We start from the raw sequence: 19,127 nt of genomic DNA, 5'->3' as shown, positions 1-19,127 counted from the left end.
CGGAAGTCTTTGGTTGCTAAGTAACCAGGTTTTCAACTTTCTAGAAGGGTTCGTCTTTAGCTAACTTAGCTCATAGAAGCTGACAACATCAAGTACTTGTGACAATATTATGTTTTTCGTCCGTCGACCTCCGAGTAGACATTAGTTAGACGGTAACATGTCCAACCGGGACCCTTTCCCCTCTCCGAAGCCTGAAAACGGCTTCACTCTTAGTGGCTTCAGACCGCAGCAGGTGAGTTTTTCCACTGATAGCTTAATGATGTACTCTGTTTGTAAACAGAATTAACCTAAAGACTAATCTAACATACTGTCAATTAGTGTAATTCTGAATACACCTACTAGCCTACATTCTACGTGTTTGTTGACAATTGAATACTGGAAATGGGATGTATTTCACTTACATGGCAATAATAAAGTGATTCCTTATTTCCCCACGCTAAAACATTCCATGGCCCTTGGTTAACCTTGATAATTTTATAAAAACACAACATAAAACCAAACAAAAATAATAAAGGTCTTAATACTATGTTTTGACTCTGTCCCTTATCGAGTCACTTGATGCTGTGTGTTACAGTGGTGCTCACTCCCATATACCCAAACAATACTACAGTTAACTTACTATAAACCAGCTGCTGCCCAGTAAAACCTGGAGCTTTTGGAGGCCCAGTTGATGGAAATCAAATGATAGCATTCAGACAGCCATGTCCTGTACAGGAATTTAACACATCAGATTATTTTAAGTAAATAACAAATAATAGAGATTAAACAGAAAATAGAATTTGACCTAACTGTAAAGATACAGACTATGTATTGCAGCACACATGGTATTTCTGGAAAAGCATTTCTACTAACTGCTTAAATTCTTAAATTAAGCATTATAATTTGGATTTTAAAGTATCTACTAACTAGAGGTGTTACCTAAAACAGCATGCTTGTGTGATATGTTTGAGCACAGTCACTGTTGGCTCATTATGTGGATACAGAACAAAATGAATTAATCTATTCTCCTGCTACATTTGTAGGTTTTCATTCTATAACATTTCCACTTCTGAAAACTGTCACCTGAAATTAATCAGTTCTGGTATTAAAATGTACCAGAAATTTTAGCATATCGATAGAATCTTTTTATTCATTTTTAAATAACACTTTCCCCTTCTCCATCATGCAGAGAAAACCATATGACAAACCCACTCACATCGCACAAACAGAGGAACCCTGGAGTCACCTCCATGATATGGCCACTTTGGCCAGCACCCGGCGGAGTGTAATGCATTATGAGCATCAGGTAACCTCCAGGGGGGCATGCTTTTCACCTTCACTTAGAAAACCAGAAAAAATATATCAAAGCAATTTGAGTTTTCCTGCTGCCCCGTATTGCTCTTTTCTCAACACCAGGCTCCAAAGGACAGCCTTGATTTCCAACTTAAGTCTGTCTACGATCACCACAAAGACAACTTCTGGACAAAGAACCAGATTTCATACCAGAAGGAGACCGCCTCTGAGGGCCACAGGTGTGCATCTTTGTGGCCTGACAGTACATCGGTGAAATTACAGGACTCTAATTGAAGCACGTTGATTTACCATTTTTCATATTCATTTACAGGACACAGGAAAAGTTAAGGCAGGAAACGGAAAAGGAACAAGAGAAAGACATCAGAACGTGGGTCGATCCACAGAGGCGCTCCATTTACAGCATGAAGTGAAGCACAGGTGAGGGTATGTTTTTTACATATTATGATCACTCTTATAGTTACAGCTAACAGTCACAGCCTTACACAATTGCCTCAAACCTCCAACTGGTGAATCTACAAACCTGACTCCAACCTAAACCCACTGAGTTTGGGGAGAATCTGGCTTTGTCTAGAACAAGGTGTGTCACAAATACCAATACAATGCCTTTTCTTACCCTCCCTCCACAGGCGTTTTAAGATAAGGGCTACACGTGGAAGAATGACTGCAGCATCAATTCAACACAGAGTTTGCCTCGCTACGATCCCTATTAAATGCTAATCAGCTCTGTTGATCAGATCATGTACTGCTTGTGTGTTTTGTTTTGTTTTTTTTTGGTTCCTATGTCGCACTTAGTTAGTGATGCTGAAAGTTGATTCATGGAAAAAACAATTTTAGCTGTCAATTTCACATCATCCAATACATCCACACACCATGACTCATGTCATACATATGCTCACGTATCTTTTTTTCCTATGCATTTTCATCCAAATAACTTCATTATGATAAATCATTTTGCATGCTTAAGCGGCTGTTTGTGTGCATTGTCCAGAAAATATTATTTTCGACTTGAGACTGCACTGTATACTGAAGCGGTATTCAAGCAAACTGTACCAGTCATTGTGGAATATTCTTAATGAATCTAATATACCCATTTACAACACAAACAGGAATATTTTATTCAAAGGTATAAACATGTGCATGTAAACTGTAAAGGAACAGCTGTACATCTTTTTAAGTATCAAAAACATGCTGCTGTATACATAGAAAATTGTGCAACAACAAATATGCTCAATGCATATTTCCATTTTCTGTAAATCAGTTTTATAAATGTCCTGTATGACACAGAGAACTTCAACACACAGCACAGAATACACATGTAAGAGACCCATCAACACAACCAAAGTACAGTCTTCTCATTGCATATATTGTCTACAATGACTGATAACCATTGTTATTTCATAGTTGTTGGCTATTATTGAACTTGCTGAAATGGAAACTGACTTGAATCCAGGCAGCATGGGTCGGCCTGGTGGATTCATGCCCTGGCTTTTCTCTGGAGGCACCGTCTGATGAACGCCTTCTCATCCCATTGGTTGGGGGGAAGCATGTAAGGGCCATTATGGACACAGAGAACTGTCATCTCGTCAGCGTACTGAAGATTTTGCAGCAGCTGAACACAAAAGGTGGCAGAGACCAAAGTTTAGGAAAATGAAGAGCACAGACTCTCAGGGATCACACAACTCAGCACATATGAAATTTCACACAGTATCTTAAACCTAGATGTTTTTTTCAACACGGATATATTGTCATCTTTTTGGTTAATTATGCCAAACTGTTGCCACAAAAAGCCTTTTAATTTATGGCTACCAGCTCCTAAGAAAAAATACATGGCTGTTTAGCTGCTAAAAGCTGTTCCCCTGTGTTCACCAGCTAATCACTAACTTTGTTTGTCTGTTATATGGTGCTGAGCAGGTGGTGTAAAGTGGGTTTTTAAACTTTTTTGTCAAAAAATGCTGCAGCTAGCAAACAATGCTGGTGAGAATGGTGGGCAAAAACAGTAATGCTACCGATTGTAAAACTAAAACATGGAGTTGGTGTTAAAATGCTCCGTAGAGCTTAGTGGAACAACAGTGTCAGGGAATCATTCTGTTTCTTTGTCCCATTACTAACAGGAACACTTTCAAGAAGACTTAAATTCAAGAAGCCATGTCATTCAACATTAATCCAAAATAACTGATTATAACCTTTACAGAATACACAGTACATGCACAAATAATAACATTTCATTGAGATCATTCCCTTGTCACTCATCAGAGGGTACACAGACTTACTTTTGGTGTTATGAAGAAGTACTGCGACGTTGTCTCCTTGCAGGCCGTGCGGACTACTATGTCAAACACTCTTCTCTCATTTACAGGATCCATTCCCTACACAGAAGAGATGAACCGTCAGTCACAACTACATCAGAAAGCAGCTGACAACATCCTTCTGCAGAAGTATTTGTAGGGTTGCAAAGGAGTGACAAAAGGGAATCAGTATATCAGATTCTTCTCTGTGTGTGTGTGTGTGTGTGTGTGTGTGTGTGTGTGTGTGTGTGTGTGTGTGTGTGTGTGTGTGCATGCGTGCACTACCTGGTTGATCTCGTCCACCACTCTGAATGGGCAGCGGTTGAGCTCCTGCAGGGCCATGAGGTAGAGCATTGTGGATACGCTGCGCTCTCCTCCGCTCTGATGGTAGGGCGTCAGCTCGTGGAGCTGAGTGCTGCTGTGAAACTTGACGCGGATTCTGATCCCATACTTGTCATACTCCTCCTGCAATGAAAGGCACAGGTAATTTAATGTGTGGGGAATGTAAATTCATACTGCCCACACCAAAAGAAAGACCATTACATCTATTAGAGTTTGATAGGATCACATGAAACTGACTGTGAAAAACCAGTCACAAATACCAACAACATCTTTGTGAATGAGATATTAAGAGCAAATCTCAAAAAGCTGTCCTAAGTTAAAGGAAATAACCACTTGAGTCGCCCTATGACCCAAAGATGTTTCCTGTGTGTCAGCATTTACCTCGTTCTCTGAGTGCAGATCAACTTCTCCTGCACACTGCATGGTACGGAAGAAGTCACTGAACTTGCTGTTAATCTGCTCCACCAGCTGCTTCAGCGGGTTCAGCCAACGCTCCTTAGCCTGTCAGACATACACAAAAATCACTACACACACATTTGTACACGGATTGGTCATGCTGGCAAATAATAAATCACAGACTGGGCCACATATCTAGACATAGCAATCCCAGAGTTTCACTGCAGTGACAGATTGTCTACCTCTGATATGTTCTGTCGGTAGGCGTTCAGGGCATTGGTTTTATCTTCCAGTTCCTTCTCCAGATGTTTGATCTCCTGCTCTCTCCTGTTGTACTCCTCAACAACCTGCAACACAGAGAATTCACGTGACAAACGTTTACACTCTGAGGGAATATGCAACAGTATATTTTCAGACTCAGTCTCAGTAAAAAACAATAACAATAAAAATTAAAACCAACAATAAACTATTTGCCATTAAAAAAATCAATAACTAACAGTATAAAGGCTTTGATGGTCTGATCTTGGTTAACAGAAGTATTTTAGAAGGTGCGCTAGAGGATGCTCTGCACTCTTTAATTAATTTATGATGATGTCAAGAAAAAAAAAATCAGTGGAGTAAAAACAAGTTCATTCTGTTGTGCTCTTACATTTTCACTGAGGCCAGTGAAGCACTCAGCTCTTGACCGCTCCTCATTCAACATGGCATCAATCTCGTCCAGCGTGTCAGGCAGTTTGCTGAAAGCCTGCATTAACAAAGAATAAGAACTGTGAATATCTCATAAACTACTATTAATAATATTTTCCTTGACAGCAGAGACTGGACCACATGACGAGGATAATATCCCACAGGAAGTGATAGAAGGGGGATGAGGCTTGCTTCATTCAGTGATAAAATAAACACTAACATTGCGGAGGTCTTCAGGCAGTGACTCATCAGATTGCATCCTGCAGATCGTCTTCGCTCTCTTCAAAAGGCCCTTGCATTGTTCGTGCAGCTGCACCTTCCTCTGCTCCAGACGGGTGCATTTTTGCTGCAAGGACACATGGACAGTGAGCATACAGTGGAACAACACTGGAGATAATATCATGGACTCTACAGCAGTGCAGATGAATGTAAAGGTGTGCGAAACACCTACATCAGTGGTCCTGAGTTCAGAGGCGCCTTCTTTACAGTCATTCTCCAGTTTGGTCTTCTCTGCTGTCAACGCCACCGTCTCCAAAGCCAGGTACACTTTCTCCATAGTCAGCTTGGCCCTCAGCTACAAATGGACAGACAAACAAATTTGAGAATCTGATGTTTAAAAGACAGGAAATGGGCCAAGAGAGGTTTATAAACATTTGGACTTTCCCAGCAAGGTATGGAAAAGCCATATAAAAATGTATGATCATAATATCAGAAATGGTCTCTCTCATTGTTAAATTAATCAATTTTGAGATAATGACTTTTCAAGGAAGAGTTTCAGTGCAATAAAGACAAACTTGGATGAAACTACACAAATTAAGTGAGAGACAAATCAAAAGAGCCGAAGAAAACAAGAAATAATTGGACAATATGAAAAAAAAACTAAAATGTCATCTTAGCACATCAACATCACAGCTATCAAATGCAAAGCAGTCATATACAGCTTGTTAGTTCTAAGTGAATTTATCCATACCTTCATTTGAGCCATGAACGCTGCGACGATGGTCACCTTCTGAGAATTGACAGCTGTAATCTTCACTTTAGTGTCCTCTTCAATCTTCTGCAGGTCAATAGCATTCTGCTCCATCTGCCTCAGACTGAACACATGGATACAGGGAGTAAGACCAATGTGAATACATTTGCATACATTGGCAACAAAATAATGCATCACAATTTATAAAGTCATATATGTCAACTTATTAGAAGTGACAAAGAAAAGTGTACCTGTTGGACCTTTTGACACTTATGAAAGACTGACCTGTCCTGTTTGGTGCTGATTTTCTGCTCCAGTTGTCTCTTTTTGCCCTTTTGTTCAGAAAGCCTCTTCTTCTGTGCCAACAGCTCATTATCGCGGCGATCCAAGGCGACAATTTCCTTCTGCAGGGCCTTCATCCGTTCATCAATGTCTCGTAACTTTGACACACATTCCTGGTCACAGCGTGGGTTAACAGTTAAACTTTCACCTTAGTCACACAATTAAATTATAAAATACTGTGATGTCTCAAGGTAATGTATATTTACAGGAGAACCAGATACTATATCTATGAAATGTTGGAGTAATGGCAAATGGTGGGGCTGTACGTTCAAATGTGTTCAGCTACCTTCATCTGCTGCTCCAGATGCCGTTTCTCTTCGGCGTCCACAGTAATGGTGAGGTACTGGGAAGGGTGCACTGCAGAGTTACTGGTGCTGATCTTATTGGAGTAAAAAGACCTCTTCAATGTGTATCTCTCATCTGTTGTGTACAACACTTTGATGTAGGGCTCTTCGATCACCTGTGAGAAAGAAAATAGACACAAAACCGCCTCTTTAATAAAAGCATAACACAACAATAGTTAAACTCACTGACATATCCAGAACTAAACAGATTTGCTTGATATTCAACCTGTTTCACCAAAGATGCTTAATTAATTGATATTCAGTTTCCTAAATCTCTGTTGTTGTGTTCCAAGAACCTAAATAATTTGGAAAGAGGAACATACCGTTCTGATCATGGCTTTAGTTTGTTCGTTGCCCACAGGGACATCATGCACCTTGTACTGCTGACAGAGGTAACTCATCACCTCATCTGGAGCATCAAACATCTCACGTAGGTAGGTAAAGAACCCAAAACGCCTACAGAATAATACCAAAAATGGATTAAACACAAAGTAATGGTCATTGAAAGATCACATAACCAAACAGATGTACACAAATGGATATAATTTATGTTGATTTACGTCTCAAGCAAAATTAACTTTCTGTCACCTCAGGGACTCAATATTTCTGGATGGCGCCTTCTTAGAACACGATTCCTCAGGAGCCGATATGGAATTCACCTTCAAGTTCATCTTGTCACGGACCTGAAGGTCAGAAAGGATTAAATAACGTTTCTTACCGAGGAAGGTAAACACTAGAAGTCCCAAATTAAGTTTGGTTTTGTTTGACATGAAGCTTAACTGTAATTTGCACTCTGAAGGATTTAAACACTCCACCCAGAGTCAACATGATAATGATAATCAGCAGCACCCTGACCTCAGTCATGAACCTCTCCATGTCGTCTTTTTTCTGGAAGACGAACGCCCGCAGATCGTGGAAGGAGATGTGGTTCTCTACATACTTGGCAAAGCGATGATCTTTCACATTGATCTGAGGAAGGAGGAAAGGAATAGTATGCACACTATGCAACTGACACGAACAGCATCGCAAGCACACTACAGACTGCTGACGAACCAAAAACGCTTCCGTTTCCCCAAATCAATTCCTGGACAATCTTCAAAGTTATATGTGGAAAATCACTAAGAGAAGAAATCCCCAATGCCAAAAGTCTAAGGTCAAGAAGAGCAAGAGGAGCAACTGTTAGCATTGATACCCACTGTGGTTATACTTTATTTGAACCACCCTCCCTTTTATGGACATCTTTAAGTATGATTAATATATAGACACACTTATCTATATTATACTGTCTTCTACCCCATTTATTAAATGTTTATATCTGGATATTAATGCTAAACGATGTTGGGTTTAAGTAACGTGTCCCCCACATGTTTTACTGAGACTCACCACCAGCATCATGGGCTCGTGGACATTTCCACCAAAGAGTTGTCTGTTCTGCCTGAGCCACTGGAGGGCAGCATGTGTGTCCCTGTGACGTCCTCGCAGCTTCTCCTCTTTAGCATTCATCATGTTGTTCATGTCATTGAGCTTTTTCTCCAACACTGTCAATTTAAACGTAAGAAAAAAACACAACCTTTATGAGCCACACTCTGTGTTCTCTGACTCCAAACAGTATATTAAATAATTCGATCAGAGGATTTCAGAGGACTCTGTGTAGTTTGTGGCAAACTCTCACTTTTGGACTCAGCAGAGAAGTTATCCCTCTCCCTGCGTAGGTCGGACTTCTCTCCTTCCAGCTTGGCTCTCTCCTCCTGGATGCGCCTCAGCTCGACGTTAACATCATTGATCTGTGGTGTCACATCTGGTTGGTCGCCGACTTTGGCAAGCTCTGCCTTCAGGTCCTCGATTGTCCGTCTGGTGTTGCTGATTCGCTTCTGGTGGTCCTCCTCTTCCATCTGCTTCAGTCTCAGTGTTTGTTTAATATCTTCAATCTGCAGAGAAGAGCCGGGGGAGTTATTCAGTATGAACAACACTGCACTACAGTAGCGTTGTATCATGAAACTTTTAACATTTGTTTTCCCTTTTCCCTAATAAATATGAAGCAACTATTCAATAATATATATAACAGGAAGACAACACAAAATATTATGGGCTTCATAGGTTACACGTCTTCCACACATTTCTGAGTATGAACCAAAGTTGCAGTCTCACCTCTTTGTGTTTTCGATCCAACTGATCCTGTTTCTGTTTGCACTTCAAAGAGGCTTCTTTAATGGCAGCAGTCTGAAAACAAGCACATTATTATCATCATTTAAATATCACAGACATTAGATTCAAGTATGCTCAAAGAAAACATGCTCAAAACACCCACATTTTAAAGACTTTCTAAAGGATTATTAAGTAAACTGAATTACTCCTGGTTCTAAATGTTCTACACATCCCCAAAAAGCAACAAATCATTGCCTATATTCTTTTATTTAGACATGGCCTTCATACTGGAGACCCACCAACTAGTAACAACAGTCGCTTTTTCACCTTTGCCTTTATTTGTGCCTCAGTGGGTTTCAGCTGGTTGTCAATCTGCTGGATCTTCCTCAGCATTGGTGTCTGAGCCTGCTTCAGGGAAGAGAGCTGCCTTTTAGCCTCATCTCGCTCTCTCTTCACGTCCTCAAGGTCCTTGCGAGTGGTCTCGTACTCCTAGAACCGAAGGGAAAGTGTCAGAGCTAACACAGTGAGAATTATGGAATGCGCAGTGTCACATTTCGACCACTCACCACCCATGGTTTCTTCTTCTCAAGCAACTCAATCACATCCAGATGCCTCTTCTTTTCATAGTAACGGTTCACATCATGTTTGTTCCTCTCATTCCTCAGCTTGGCCTTCTCCAGGAAGCTGGCCTTCTCCTTCACTACGTTCTGAAGAGATACAAAACACAGACAAAAATGAAAACACCTAGGTTGGTCTGAAATGCTGCCTTTACATTCAAATATTACAAAAAATCTAAATATAATCGAAATCTAAATAATCAGTGGTGCAGCTGTGATTTGACTATTCTTCCTCTGAGGTCTAAATGAGATGCTACACAAAACTGCACCAGCTGCTGCTCATGATCTGCTGTTTACTGTATGTCCAAGCTTTATGTTCACCTCCAGTTCTCGTTCTCTGTTGCGAAAGTTTTTGAGCTCACAGTGGTATTCATACATCTCTGGTGGTCCCACTGACTTCTCAGTTGCCTCGAGCAACTCAATTTTGGACATCTTCGCGAACTCACCCACTTTCTCCTGTGAGGACAAACCAACCACATCAACAGGAAATAAGCAAATAATGAGGAAAGTGTTCAAGGTAACATCTTAAAATGTTTTATAACAACAAAGTTTTAACTGAAGATTTGTATGACTGAAATGCAATTTATATTAAAAACATGATTTCCATGTTTGCAGTACAGTTTGACAGCTGTAATTACAATAGCTTGATCCCCATTGAACATCTCAGTAGCTATTACACTATTTCTCTGAACCTTTGCAGCCTTATATTGCAGGGACACAAACATACCTGAGGCAGAAACTGGCAGAGGTTGCTGACTTGGATACGCAGAGCCTTGACCTCCTCTTCCACTGTTTTCTGGTTGCAGTGTCTTCCATTCAGCATCCACAGAGACTGATTGTTCTCCACATGTATCTCTCTGTTAATCACTAAATTACCACCAGTCTTGTACCTGGAATGACAACAAAGCATTTTGATTCTACCATCAGGTACATCTAGAAAACAACTACATAGACTTTCTGGCAGTGGTATCATTTAAGGTTGAACTGTATGTATTTTTTTTAACATTAAATCATCCATATTTGCATACTACATCTGAGCCTTTCTAACCATCAGGTGTGAATAAACTACAGGTAAGGAACAAAACACAAAAGGCCAAAATTATCGGTCAGCTCATCTGTATCTGCCATGAGAGGCAGGTAATTGTAGCAGCTGAAAAAAAATCCATATCATACAACACTACTTACAGTTTAATCTCAATAAATCCTTTATGGCACCCGCGTTTGACATAGAGCCCAACCTAAAGAAAAAATAAACACAACCTTTAAATAATCATCTACAGATTTAACAGTCCGTTGGTTATTTACTTCATGATGTTTCTATCGGCTGAACTACTAGAATCTAATAGCTTTATATCATGCATTTAAGTTTACTCACTGGTCTTTTGGAAATAATTAGAGGTGTGAACAAGTTCAGACTATATCTACCAGTGATCATGTTGCTCTGCTGTTTACCTTGTCGCCTCTGCCAAGGATAGCGGTCTTGCCAGCCAGACCCAGACAGATGGCACACACAATGCTTGACTTGCCAGTTCCATTGGCTCCAACAATCATGTTCAAATTAGGTCCAGGGTACACCACAGAGTAGTCATAAGTCCTGTCAGAGTACAAGGTAGATATTTCAGCAATGTTTTACAGCAGAGGGGAGCCAACTTGTCTAACTGGCAACTAATAACACCAGTGAAAAAAAAACTAATTGAAAAATTCAGAGAGCAGGAGGGACATTATATACAACAAGCAAAGAGCAAGCTTAAGGACTGTGATTATTTTACAGGCTAAACTCAAGTAAAATTTCATTGGGGGAATGCTGAAATAACCTTACTTTCATGAACATTAAATATTTGTTCAAACAAATACAGTTCTGTGATAATGACAAGGGCATGTTTACATCCTGTCTGGGCTCTGCTGGCACTGAGCAAGTCCATTACAAACAATCCTTTAAACTTTAGGGCCCTGTTTACCTGCCTGTCCTAATTGGAACTTTTTCAAAGAGTCTGTTTCTAGCCGATCATAACCTGCCAACTTTAGTTTACAGTCATTTTGGAGGCTGTAGTTGGTGGTGCTGCTTAAGTGTCTTACACTACACTAAAAAGAGAAGCCTAACATTTAGTAAATTCTAGATGCGCTGTTACTAAAACTTCCTAAATGACCATAACATTTCAACAAAAAAAATATTTTAAGATTTATGAAGGGCAAATTGTTTGATAAACCGGCAACCAGGTAAAATGTAAAGTATGATCGAAATGGCCATCATGAGGACTTGACTAGGACACTTCCCACAAAGTATTCAAGGGTGATTTGGGTTACGTACTTAACACCTGAGAATTTATCTCATAAAAATCGAAGTGCCTGATAGGAACAATAAATGGACTTGCTTTTAAGACTTAAAGATGTGTAACGTTATATTAACTTACATAACGATGGCTGGTGTGGAGCCACTGACTGGTTTCTAGCAGTTTTACTCAGTGGGTAACGTTACACGAATTGGTCATATTAATAGAGGTCAACGCATCCTTATACAACGCCAGGTAGTTTGAATATGTTAGCATATCTGCGAGCTCACATCATGCTAGCTAGGATCAGGTCTATCGTACTCGGCAGTTTAGTTTCGGTTCACAGCCGTTGTTGTGTGTTGTTGACTGACAGTTGTGGAGCAGTAACTTACAGGAAGTTTTTCATGGTGATGCTAATTATGGAGCCCTCCACGAAACGACCCTCTCCGCCAGGTCCATCGGCTTGACTACCTGCCAGCACGTTTGCGATGCTGTTACTCGAAGCTTGGGAGCTGCTGGTAGCATGACTAACTCGTCGTTTCTTGCCGGGCGTAGCCATACTTGATGGAAACAGCAGCCTGCCGCAGGAAACTGCAGGTACGTTCTCTCACCCTCGCGCGCCTCGCCGCGTTCTTACTGAAAGCTGGTTGGACAAAAAGGGTCACGTGTATACACAAAGACTGTCTTCATAGTCAGCAGCGTTTATTATCGCGAGATTTCAGATAAAACGTCTCTCAATGACCTGCTAACCCTAACCCTAACCTGTCTAAAAGCACGATATATAGATGAACACAATATATTGCAGATATAAACAGAATACAAAACTATGCTTCACTCCAATTCAACACTTCACTATTTAAATACTGAGCAGGAGATGAATATTGTTGTGTTGTTATAAGAATAAGGACGCTTTCATTTAGAATTCTGTACAAGAGATCTCATTTTGAAACAAGTCTGTTAAGTAAACTAGTTGCTAATTGTTTATTACTTGCAGGCCTACAAAAATAAGTCTTGGACTGCAAGTATTTTAGAATAAATCATTGGTAAACGATCCAGCTACAGTATAAAGACAACAAAGTTGAAACAATATTTAATTCATTACTTTCTTACATTAAAAGTCCCTGGTTATATTACTAGTCCTAGTGAGACAGGCCATGTGTGTACATACAGTATGGTGGGAAATGTGTTTAGTTTATCAGGAACACCTCACATCAGTCTCACATATCCATGGTGTTCTATTTTATTGGTGGGAAAAGAGTAGAGTGGGATTACTAAGGTTCCATGTGTGAGAATGTCTGCTGCCTGGTAAATTAGTTTTGTTACATTTAAAGACAGGTAGGAAGGAGTTTTTCCAAGACTGAGAATTCTGGCATGCCTGTGTACATTAAAAGATTTACCAGTCTTTTTTCCTCCTGTTGATAATGACCAAGCAAGTCCTCCCCAAAGATATTCACATGAAGGAGATGTCTCCAGTTCTTTCTATATGCAAAACTGCACTTTAAGGTTTAGCTGAAGCTAATGAGGCCTCAGCAGACTAGTCATCCAAGTCACATAGAGATCTTGTTCAGCTTTAGTGCATGCAAATAACCTCTTTGTTTCCACTGTGCTTTCTTCTTGGCCCACAGAGAAAGGAGATTAATACAAAGAGGGAATTTGAAATGCACATTGTTTTATTTAGGACTGCAGAAGCTTCTTCGTTATGGCTGAACTAAAAACACTTTTTCCAGCTGTTGTCCTCCATCTCTGAGGACTAAATAAAAACGTTTTATCACTCTGGAACATTCGAAAGGCGGTATAATTACAGCATCCGTCCAATAACACTTAGTGGTATGTGTTGTTTTGAGACCGTCTGTTCAGACTAGCCAACTTCTGAACCCAACCTTTAAATGAGACCACATGGTAACAACTTTTGGGACTTAATCCTGATTAAGTATGATCAATGCACTGTCTTTTTTTTTTTTTAACTCAAACTGTCGTGGTCGACAGAATTTAAACAATAAAACCTCTTTCTAAGCGCAAACTCCGTCACTTGGAAAGCGTTTAGACGACTCTAGCGAAATAGAAACATTAAGACAACATGTTGTCTCTCGTGAGTGAGAGGCGAGCCTCTCCAAACGGTCGCAAAGTTTAACATGCTCCAAGAATCCGTCCAGGCCGAATGCTTGCTTTTCGGTTGTGGTTAGATCAGAATCGCCTCTATACTCATTGTCCATTGTAAGGCTTGAGACGAACCCAAACCCACCAAGAACTAGTATATCTGATCAATTCATCACTTCTGACCACAGCTTAAAGCGTGGAGGCCCTGGAGGTTGAAATCATCCGCACATCGCCATGGAGGCTCGCGAGCGGTTTTCCTATCATCTCCGGTGAGAGCAGAGCCGAACTCAAACCAGATCAAATAAGATCAGTGTGTAGGTTTTTAAAGAGAATCTCACACACACACACAGACACAACACTTTCACTCACTCAAGCAGTCTCCAAACACTCACAGACGCGTTCAACACTCACACAAAGACTTTCAAACTATGAAACACAAAGTTCTTCCGGGTTGTTTATATAGCGAGGAGCCGCATGGACTCATGGGACATTGGAAGCAGCGATTAGTTGTATAGCGACGTCATGTGGCCATTGACGGAATAGACCTTCGCTCTTAAGTGATATTTGTTGAATTAAGTGAAGACTTCAGATGAAAATCTATATGAACACAGGGGAAATTTAACAAATTGTTATTAGAAACTGATCATACAATAGTAAATGTACATATATATATAAAATAACAGACTACTTGTAATTTTTCCTCTACAGTTTATGCCAAAGATGGACATAATGTTTATAATGAAAGAAAACATCCAAAGAAACAAGGCATGACTGCATTGTAAAAGACTGGAAAAAACTTAATTACTGGTCTCAGTGCCTTAGCATAGATTAGTATACATTAGTGTGTGTGTGTGTGTGTGTGTGTGTGTGTGTGTGTGTGTGTGTGTGTGTGTGTGTGTGTGTGTCTAATGTATATATATATATATTCAAAATTTGCTGCAGTGATAAATACATATTAAAATACATACACATACATACAAACATACACTTTCATTTTAAAATGACTGCAGAAGTTTGAAGTTTTCAATACACAGTTATTAACATTTAATAATATATTAACATTTATTAACATTAACATTTTAATATATCGCTAAAGACCTGACCAGTGAAAGTAGCTGGAAATTTTATTTCAGCTGGACACACTTTGCCTCGCTGCATACTGTGCTGACAAATTAAATAATTATGCAAATAAAGAAGCAAATAAATACATACATAAAGCTTGTTTCTACATTATCTGAAGCTGTAGTGATACAAACACACAGCTCAGAAACCACATGGAGAAAGGTGAGAAAGGCAAACTCATGCTGACCTGTGAGAAACACTGTCTGATAAAACTGTGCACAGTTTAATCTACTTCCACTTCTGTGTAAACAACTACTAAATGAGTTCAGCTGTAAAGGAGCAAAACACCATATCCTGCAACTATGTGTCATACTTGTATGACTCTGTATGTCTCCAAGCAATAAGAACCAATGAATACTGAGTAAAAGTGTGTTGGTTTGCCTGAAAGCCTTTGTCGTTTCTGTTAGTTAGTTATTACAGTAGTGGAGGAGCCGACTGGTTCTAGTGCCGTGCTAGGTTGGTTTTAAGCTGCATTTGCGTCGGCGGTAATTAACTAATCTAGCCTCCTGTGCCCTGTGGGGGTTGTGAGGTAATCTTGAATGGCCTAATAAGATTTCAGTGTCTACTACCACTATTGACTGCTGCTAGGTGGCACTGCATAGAGTCTGAGGATCCGTCATCAGAAGCAATATGCTGAACCTGGAAGCAGCAAAGAAAGAGACCGTAGACAAATTATGTGAGGAGGTGTGATTTCTTTTCAACAATGGACTAAAACAGGAAGACTGTTACTTGACAGAAACCATCCGGCCATGGAGGGGTCAACTGCAAGAAAAGTGAGTTATTTTCTTGTTTACTCCTGTCTGATGAGTGAGAGGTCAACGTCTGGTCTGGCAGCCATCTGTCAGAGGGTTAGTTGACTTGAGTCAGGCTGTCAGTAGCCTCCAGGAGTTTACAGTCAGGTTCATTTAGTTTATTTTGAGTTGTATCCATCCAGTACGCTTTACATCCCTCGTCATTTTATGTAGATTATTGACAACAACGACACACTGTTGTTGCAGGTCAGGAGGATCAAGATTATTGAATCAGATGCCAGGCAATGTTATGAAACTGCTTTCATTACTGAGCAGTGTGTGTGGTCACAACAATGGTTGTTTTTATTTTCAATTTATACTCATGAAAGTCTATTTGTTTTCACAGAAATGCTCCATTAATTCTCAAATTATTCAGCAGTTAGAATACATTTTTGAGTTTGTTTCATTTGAGCTCATTTTTCTGAATTTGAATTTCTTTTCCAAAACCACATAGCAGAGCTTTACGTACAGTTTTGAAGTATTTTTCTTGAGTACATGCATTTTCTACTTGTGATGATATATTTCAGTTTTTGTGGAGCGAAGCAGCAGGTCAGAAGTGGTGATTTTGCTAGAATTCAACCAAGCCCTGCAGGCTCTGACTGTAACAATCACCGGTCAGGCTATCTCTCAGTTCAGCCTCTCTGCAGGCGCCCGGGGAGGGACAGGATTTGGAGGCTTATGTTAGCGACAGGAACAGTAAAAGGCACGATCCCAAATACACTTCTGAGCTCTAGTCATCTCAGGAGGGGAGTGCAGGGATCTTATGTTCAGCTGTAGGGCAGTTCAGATACAAAATATGCTGCTATGGGCTGGCTTGACTTTGTCTGACAGCATCTGCCATCTGTTACATGCTCAATACTATCATTCCCTCCTGGCTATCTGGTTTCACTGGGAGTGGCAGAGGTATCTGTTGCATTGTGCTAAAGTGGGATGTCATGCTGATGTCAAGTTTTTATCCTATGTTGTTTGTGTTATGAGCAGATATTTACATAATGCGCTTGTTTAATTGCTGTTAGAACCTTTGTCATGTTTTTCCAAAGACACTCACTGTCTACATCAACGGGCTGATGGACGTAACGTGCCCTTCATGCTCCAAGTAAACAAAAGTTCACCTGCTTAAGCAGCCCAGCAGGCACTGTCCACTTCAGCTCCTACACAGTCTAATTATACCCTGCTTCAGTCAGGTGGAGATCAAAATAAGGAAGTTGTTTTGATAATCCAGATTTTGCACATCAGTGTTAACAGGTTTGCCCCTGCTTATAATCTATTTGTAAGACTACTAACAGGGTGTCTCTTTTCTTTTTTTCTTCTTTCAAACATTTCAAATGACAGAAAACTGGATATGGACATCACAAAAAAGGTATTTAATGCACAAATGCCAAAGAAAACTGGGATATGTTTAGAAAAACACACATGGAGTTTATGAAACTGTAGATTAGAATATCTGATTGCTTGTAAAGAATCACTCAAATGTTACTAATACAATATTATTTTATCTTATTGATCAATTAAATAAGTCAATCAATCAGTGATCTTTTAATCAAATATTTGATTGCTTAATCTATTTGATCTGTCAAATAGGCCAATCGATCTGTTTGAACGACTGACTGATTGATCTTGATTGACTGGTTCCAGGACATCTCAATAAAAGCCAATAAAATCCATTTTTCAAAATTGAGTTGATTTTAATATATTTTCAAATTCTGATTCAAATCCTCTTAAAATTTGCATTGATAAAATGATTTAATTATCTTGTAAGTGATATCAAACCTTGACAACATAAAAAACAGAGACTTCAGTCCAGTTTCTTTTCCATTAATCTGTTGAAAGATTTGATCAGACCCGAGGAGTTACAGATGGTGATATGAGTTGTTTCATGATCATCAGATCCCCCGACCCTTTCCCGTCAATCCACAGCAGACTTCAATGGTGACGAGATCACTCAGCCCAGGAGACTGAATGGTTCCTCGGTGGAGACCCCGAGTTACCAGAACCTGCACCGGGAGCTGCTGCTCAGCCATAAACGGTACAGCAGGTCACACACTGATATTTGAATGGGACTAGGGCAGAGTGGACTGTGTGTTGTGAGTGTGGCTGTGACTGACCATGCAGGGGTCTGCTGCTGGAGGAGAAGCCGGAGCTGACGCGAGTGTTGGAGCAGCGCAGACTGGATCTGCACAAGGAGGAGGAGATGGCACGACGGGGGCCCTCAGATCTGGAGACGGAGCTCCGCAAGAGGCAGCAGAAGCTGGAAGAGGTCAGAGACACGTAAAGTAACAAAGTAATTGTCATCTTAGAGGTATTTCACAAAGTTAATGTTAGATTGTTGTTAGTGGAGTCCATGTGGATGACAGGATTTCAAGGGTCAATATCATTATTTCTTTATTTCTTTAATAATATTCATCTTCTGATTATTTTCATGATTAATCCATCAATCGTTAGGATTATAAAATGTCAGTTAAAAAAGATTATAACAGCAAATTGTTTTCTCCAACCAACATTCAAAACACAACGACTCCTCATTTACCTTCACAGATGACAAAGAAAAGCAGAATAATCAATAATTCAACTAATCTAGTGGTCAGTGGGGGAAGGTTACTAAGTACAATTGGGCAAGTACTCTAGTTAAGACAATTTTTTGTTACTTTGAGTACCATTATTTTCTACACTAAAATTCTGCTTGATTACTTTCCAGATATAAATATTATGCAAAATATTTCACCACATTTTTTGAACAGATATAGACTCTGGTTCATTTTCAGTGTTGGATGCTTTGTACAATACATATGAATGAGCTTAATAATAATACATTGTTTATAATTAATCATTTATGATCAATATTACTTAATGATTCCTAATTTCAAGGCCGATAGACAAACAAATATGATGACAGAATTGTTTCATTTAAAATATTAAAAAATTAAGAATTTTCCAGAAGTGTATTTGAATTCAAGCCCATTTCTGACCATAAGCCATAACTTGTTAAAACATTTTCCAAACTTTCCAGACTTTGTACAAAACCCGGATAGCATAATATTATATATGTACACTGACTTGTCTGTTTGTTTGTTTGTTTGTTTCAGTATGAGCAGGAGGAGATCCGACAGCGAGAGAAACAGCAGAAGATCCCAGAGTTTGTCCGTGTGAAGGACAACCTGAGGCGAACGCAGGTGTCTGAGCAGTGAGGCCCCGAGGCTCCCATCAGCCCCTGCAGCCTCTCACCATAGTGGCCCTATCTTTATGTTAAACGTCTGCTGAGCTCCATATAAACAAATATCACAGAATCAGGAAACACATAACTCACTTAGAAATGTCATCATAAACTTTGTCACAGTTCTGGTTCTGATGAGGGAGACAAAGTGCTTAATTTGTATTAATAATAACTGAGAGGGTGGACGTTTTTTATGTTTTTTTATTGTCATTATT

General features: G+C 39.8%; 3 protein-coding genes and 1 non-coding gene across 5 annotated transcripts; 2 read left to right on the top strand and 2 right to left on the bottom strand.

The window, feature by feature from the left end:
• Positions 1-15: 15 nt before the first annotated feature.
• Positions 16-2,028, top strand: c7h1orf194 (chromosome 7 C1orf194 homolog). Of its 2 annotated transcripts, none has more exons than XM_037104675.1 (5): positions 16-232; positions 1,169-1,285; positions 1,396-1,511; positions 1,604-1,710; positions 1,920-2,028. In XM_037104675.1, exons 1-4 carry the CDS (start codon positions 158-160, stop codon positions 1,701-1,703), a joined length of 408 nt encoding a protein of 135 aa, XP_036960570.1. In that variant the 5' UTR covers positions 16-157; the 3' UTR covers positions 1,704-1,710; positions 1,920-2,028. The 2 variants fall into 2 exon arrangements, with proteins under 2 accessions (XP_036960570.1, XP_036960571.1); XM_037104676.1 differs by having other exon boundaries at positions 1,604-1,716.
• Positions 2,029-2,383: 355 nt separating this feature from the next.
• Positions 2,384-12,343, bottom strand: smc5 (structural maintenance of chromosomes 5). The gene is made up of 24 exons (XM_037104667.1): positions 12,084-12,343; positions 10,874-11,015; positions 10,607-10,659; positions 10,149-10,311; positions 9,743-9,877; positions 9,371-9,511; positions 9,132-9,293; positions 8,808-8,879; positions 8,332-8,587; positions 8,043-8,197; positions 7,515-7,628; positions 7,248-7,342; positions 6,983-7,115; positions 6,602-6,775; positions 6,259-6,428; positions 5,974-6,097; positions 5,455-5,577; positions 5,224-5,349; positions 4,966-5,061; positions 4,559-4,663; positions 4,302-4,421; positions 3,864-4,043; positions 3,564-3,659; positions 2,384-2,902 (listed from the first exon to the last, which is right to left on the bottom strand). The coding sequence occupies exons 1-24, from the start codon at positions 12,248-12,250 to the stop codon at positions 2,768-2,770; spliced, it is 3,237 nt and encodes a 1,078-aa protein (XP_036960562.1). The 5' UTR covers positions 12,251-12,343; the 3' UTR covers positions 2,384-2,767.
• A 1,527-nt stretch (positions 12,344-13,870) lies between these two features.
• LOC119023636 lies at positions 13,871-14,163 on the bottom strand. Its single transcript, XR_005076305.1, has one exon.
• A 1,185-nt stretch (positions 14,164-15,348) lies between these two features.
• Positions 15,349-18,917, top strand: zgc:195245 (uncharacterized protein LOC565483 homolog). The gene is made up of 5 exons (XM_037104674.1): positions 15,349-15,683; positions 17,034-17,061; positions 17,589-17,727; positions 17,814-17,958; positions 18,785-18,917. Exons 1-5 carry the CDS (start codon positions 15,660-15,662, stop codon positions 18,884-18,886), a joined length of 438 nt encoding a protein of 145 aa, XP_036960569.1. The 5' UTR covers positions 15,349-15,659; the 3' UTR covers positions 18,887-18,917.
• Positions 18,918-19,127: the final 210 nt, after the last annotated feature.

The sequence above is a fragment of the Acanthopagrus latus genome, chromosome 7, assembly GCF_904848185.1.
Source record: "Acanthopagrus latus isolate v.2019 chromosome 7, fAcaLat1.1, whole genome shotgun sequence".
Lineage (NCBI taxonomy): Eukaryota > Metazoa > Chordata > Actinopteri > Spariformes > Sparidae > Acanthopagrus > Acanthopagrus latus.
The sequence above is the reverse complement of the archived record's forward strand: the minus strand, read 5'-3'. Positions and strand labels throughout refer to the sequence as shown.

Coding starts and splice junctions, on each gene's coding strand:
- zgc:195245 (XM_037104674.1), top strand. CDS start 15,660: ATGGAGGGGTCAACTGCAAGAAAA. Junction 17,062..17,588: donor ATATGGACATCACAAAAAAG/GTATTTAATGCA, acceptor CATGATCATCAG/ATCCCCCGACCCTTTCCCGT. Junction 17,728..17,813: donor CTGCTGCTCAGCCATAAACG/GTACAGCAGGTC, acceptor CTGACCATGCAG/GGGTCTGCTGCTGGAGGAGA.
- smc5 (XM_037104667.1), bottom strand. CDS start 12,250: ATGGCTACGCCCGGCAAGAAACGACGAGTTAGTCATGCTACCAGCAGC. Junction 10,660..10,873: donor TCCTTGGCAGAGGCGACAAG/GTAAACAGCAGA, acceptor TTTTTTCTTTAG/GTTGGGCTCTATGTCAAACG. Junction 7,116..7,247: donor AGAAATATTGAGTCCCTGAG/GTGACAGAAAGT, acceptor ATTATTCTGTAG/GCGTTTTGGGTTCTTTACCT.
- c7h1orf194 (XM_037104675.1), top strand. CDS start 158: ATGTCCAACCGGGACCCTTTCCCCTCTCCGAAGCCTGAAAACGGCTTC. Junction 233..1,168: donor GTGGCTTCAGACCGCAGCAG/GTGAGTTTTTCC, acceptor TCCATCATGCAG/AGAAAACCATATGACAAACC. Junction 1,512..1,603: donor ACCGCCTCTGAGGGCCACAG/GTGTGCATCTTT, acceptor ATTCATTTACAG/GACACAGGAAAAGTTAAGGC.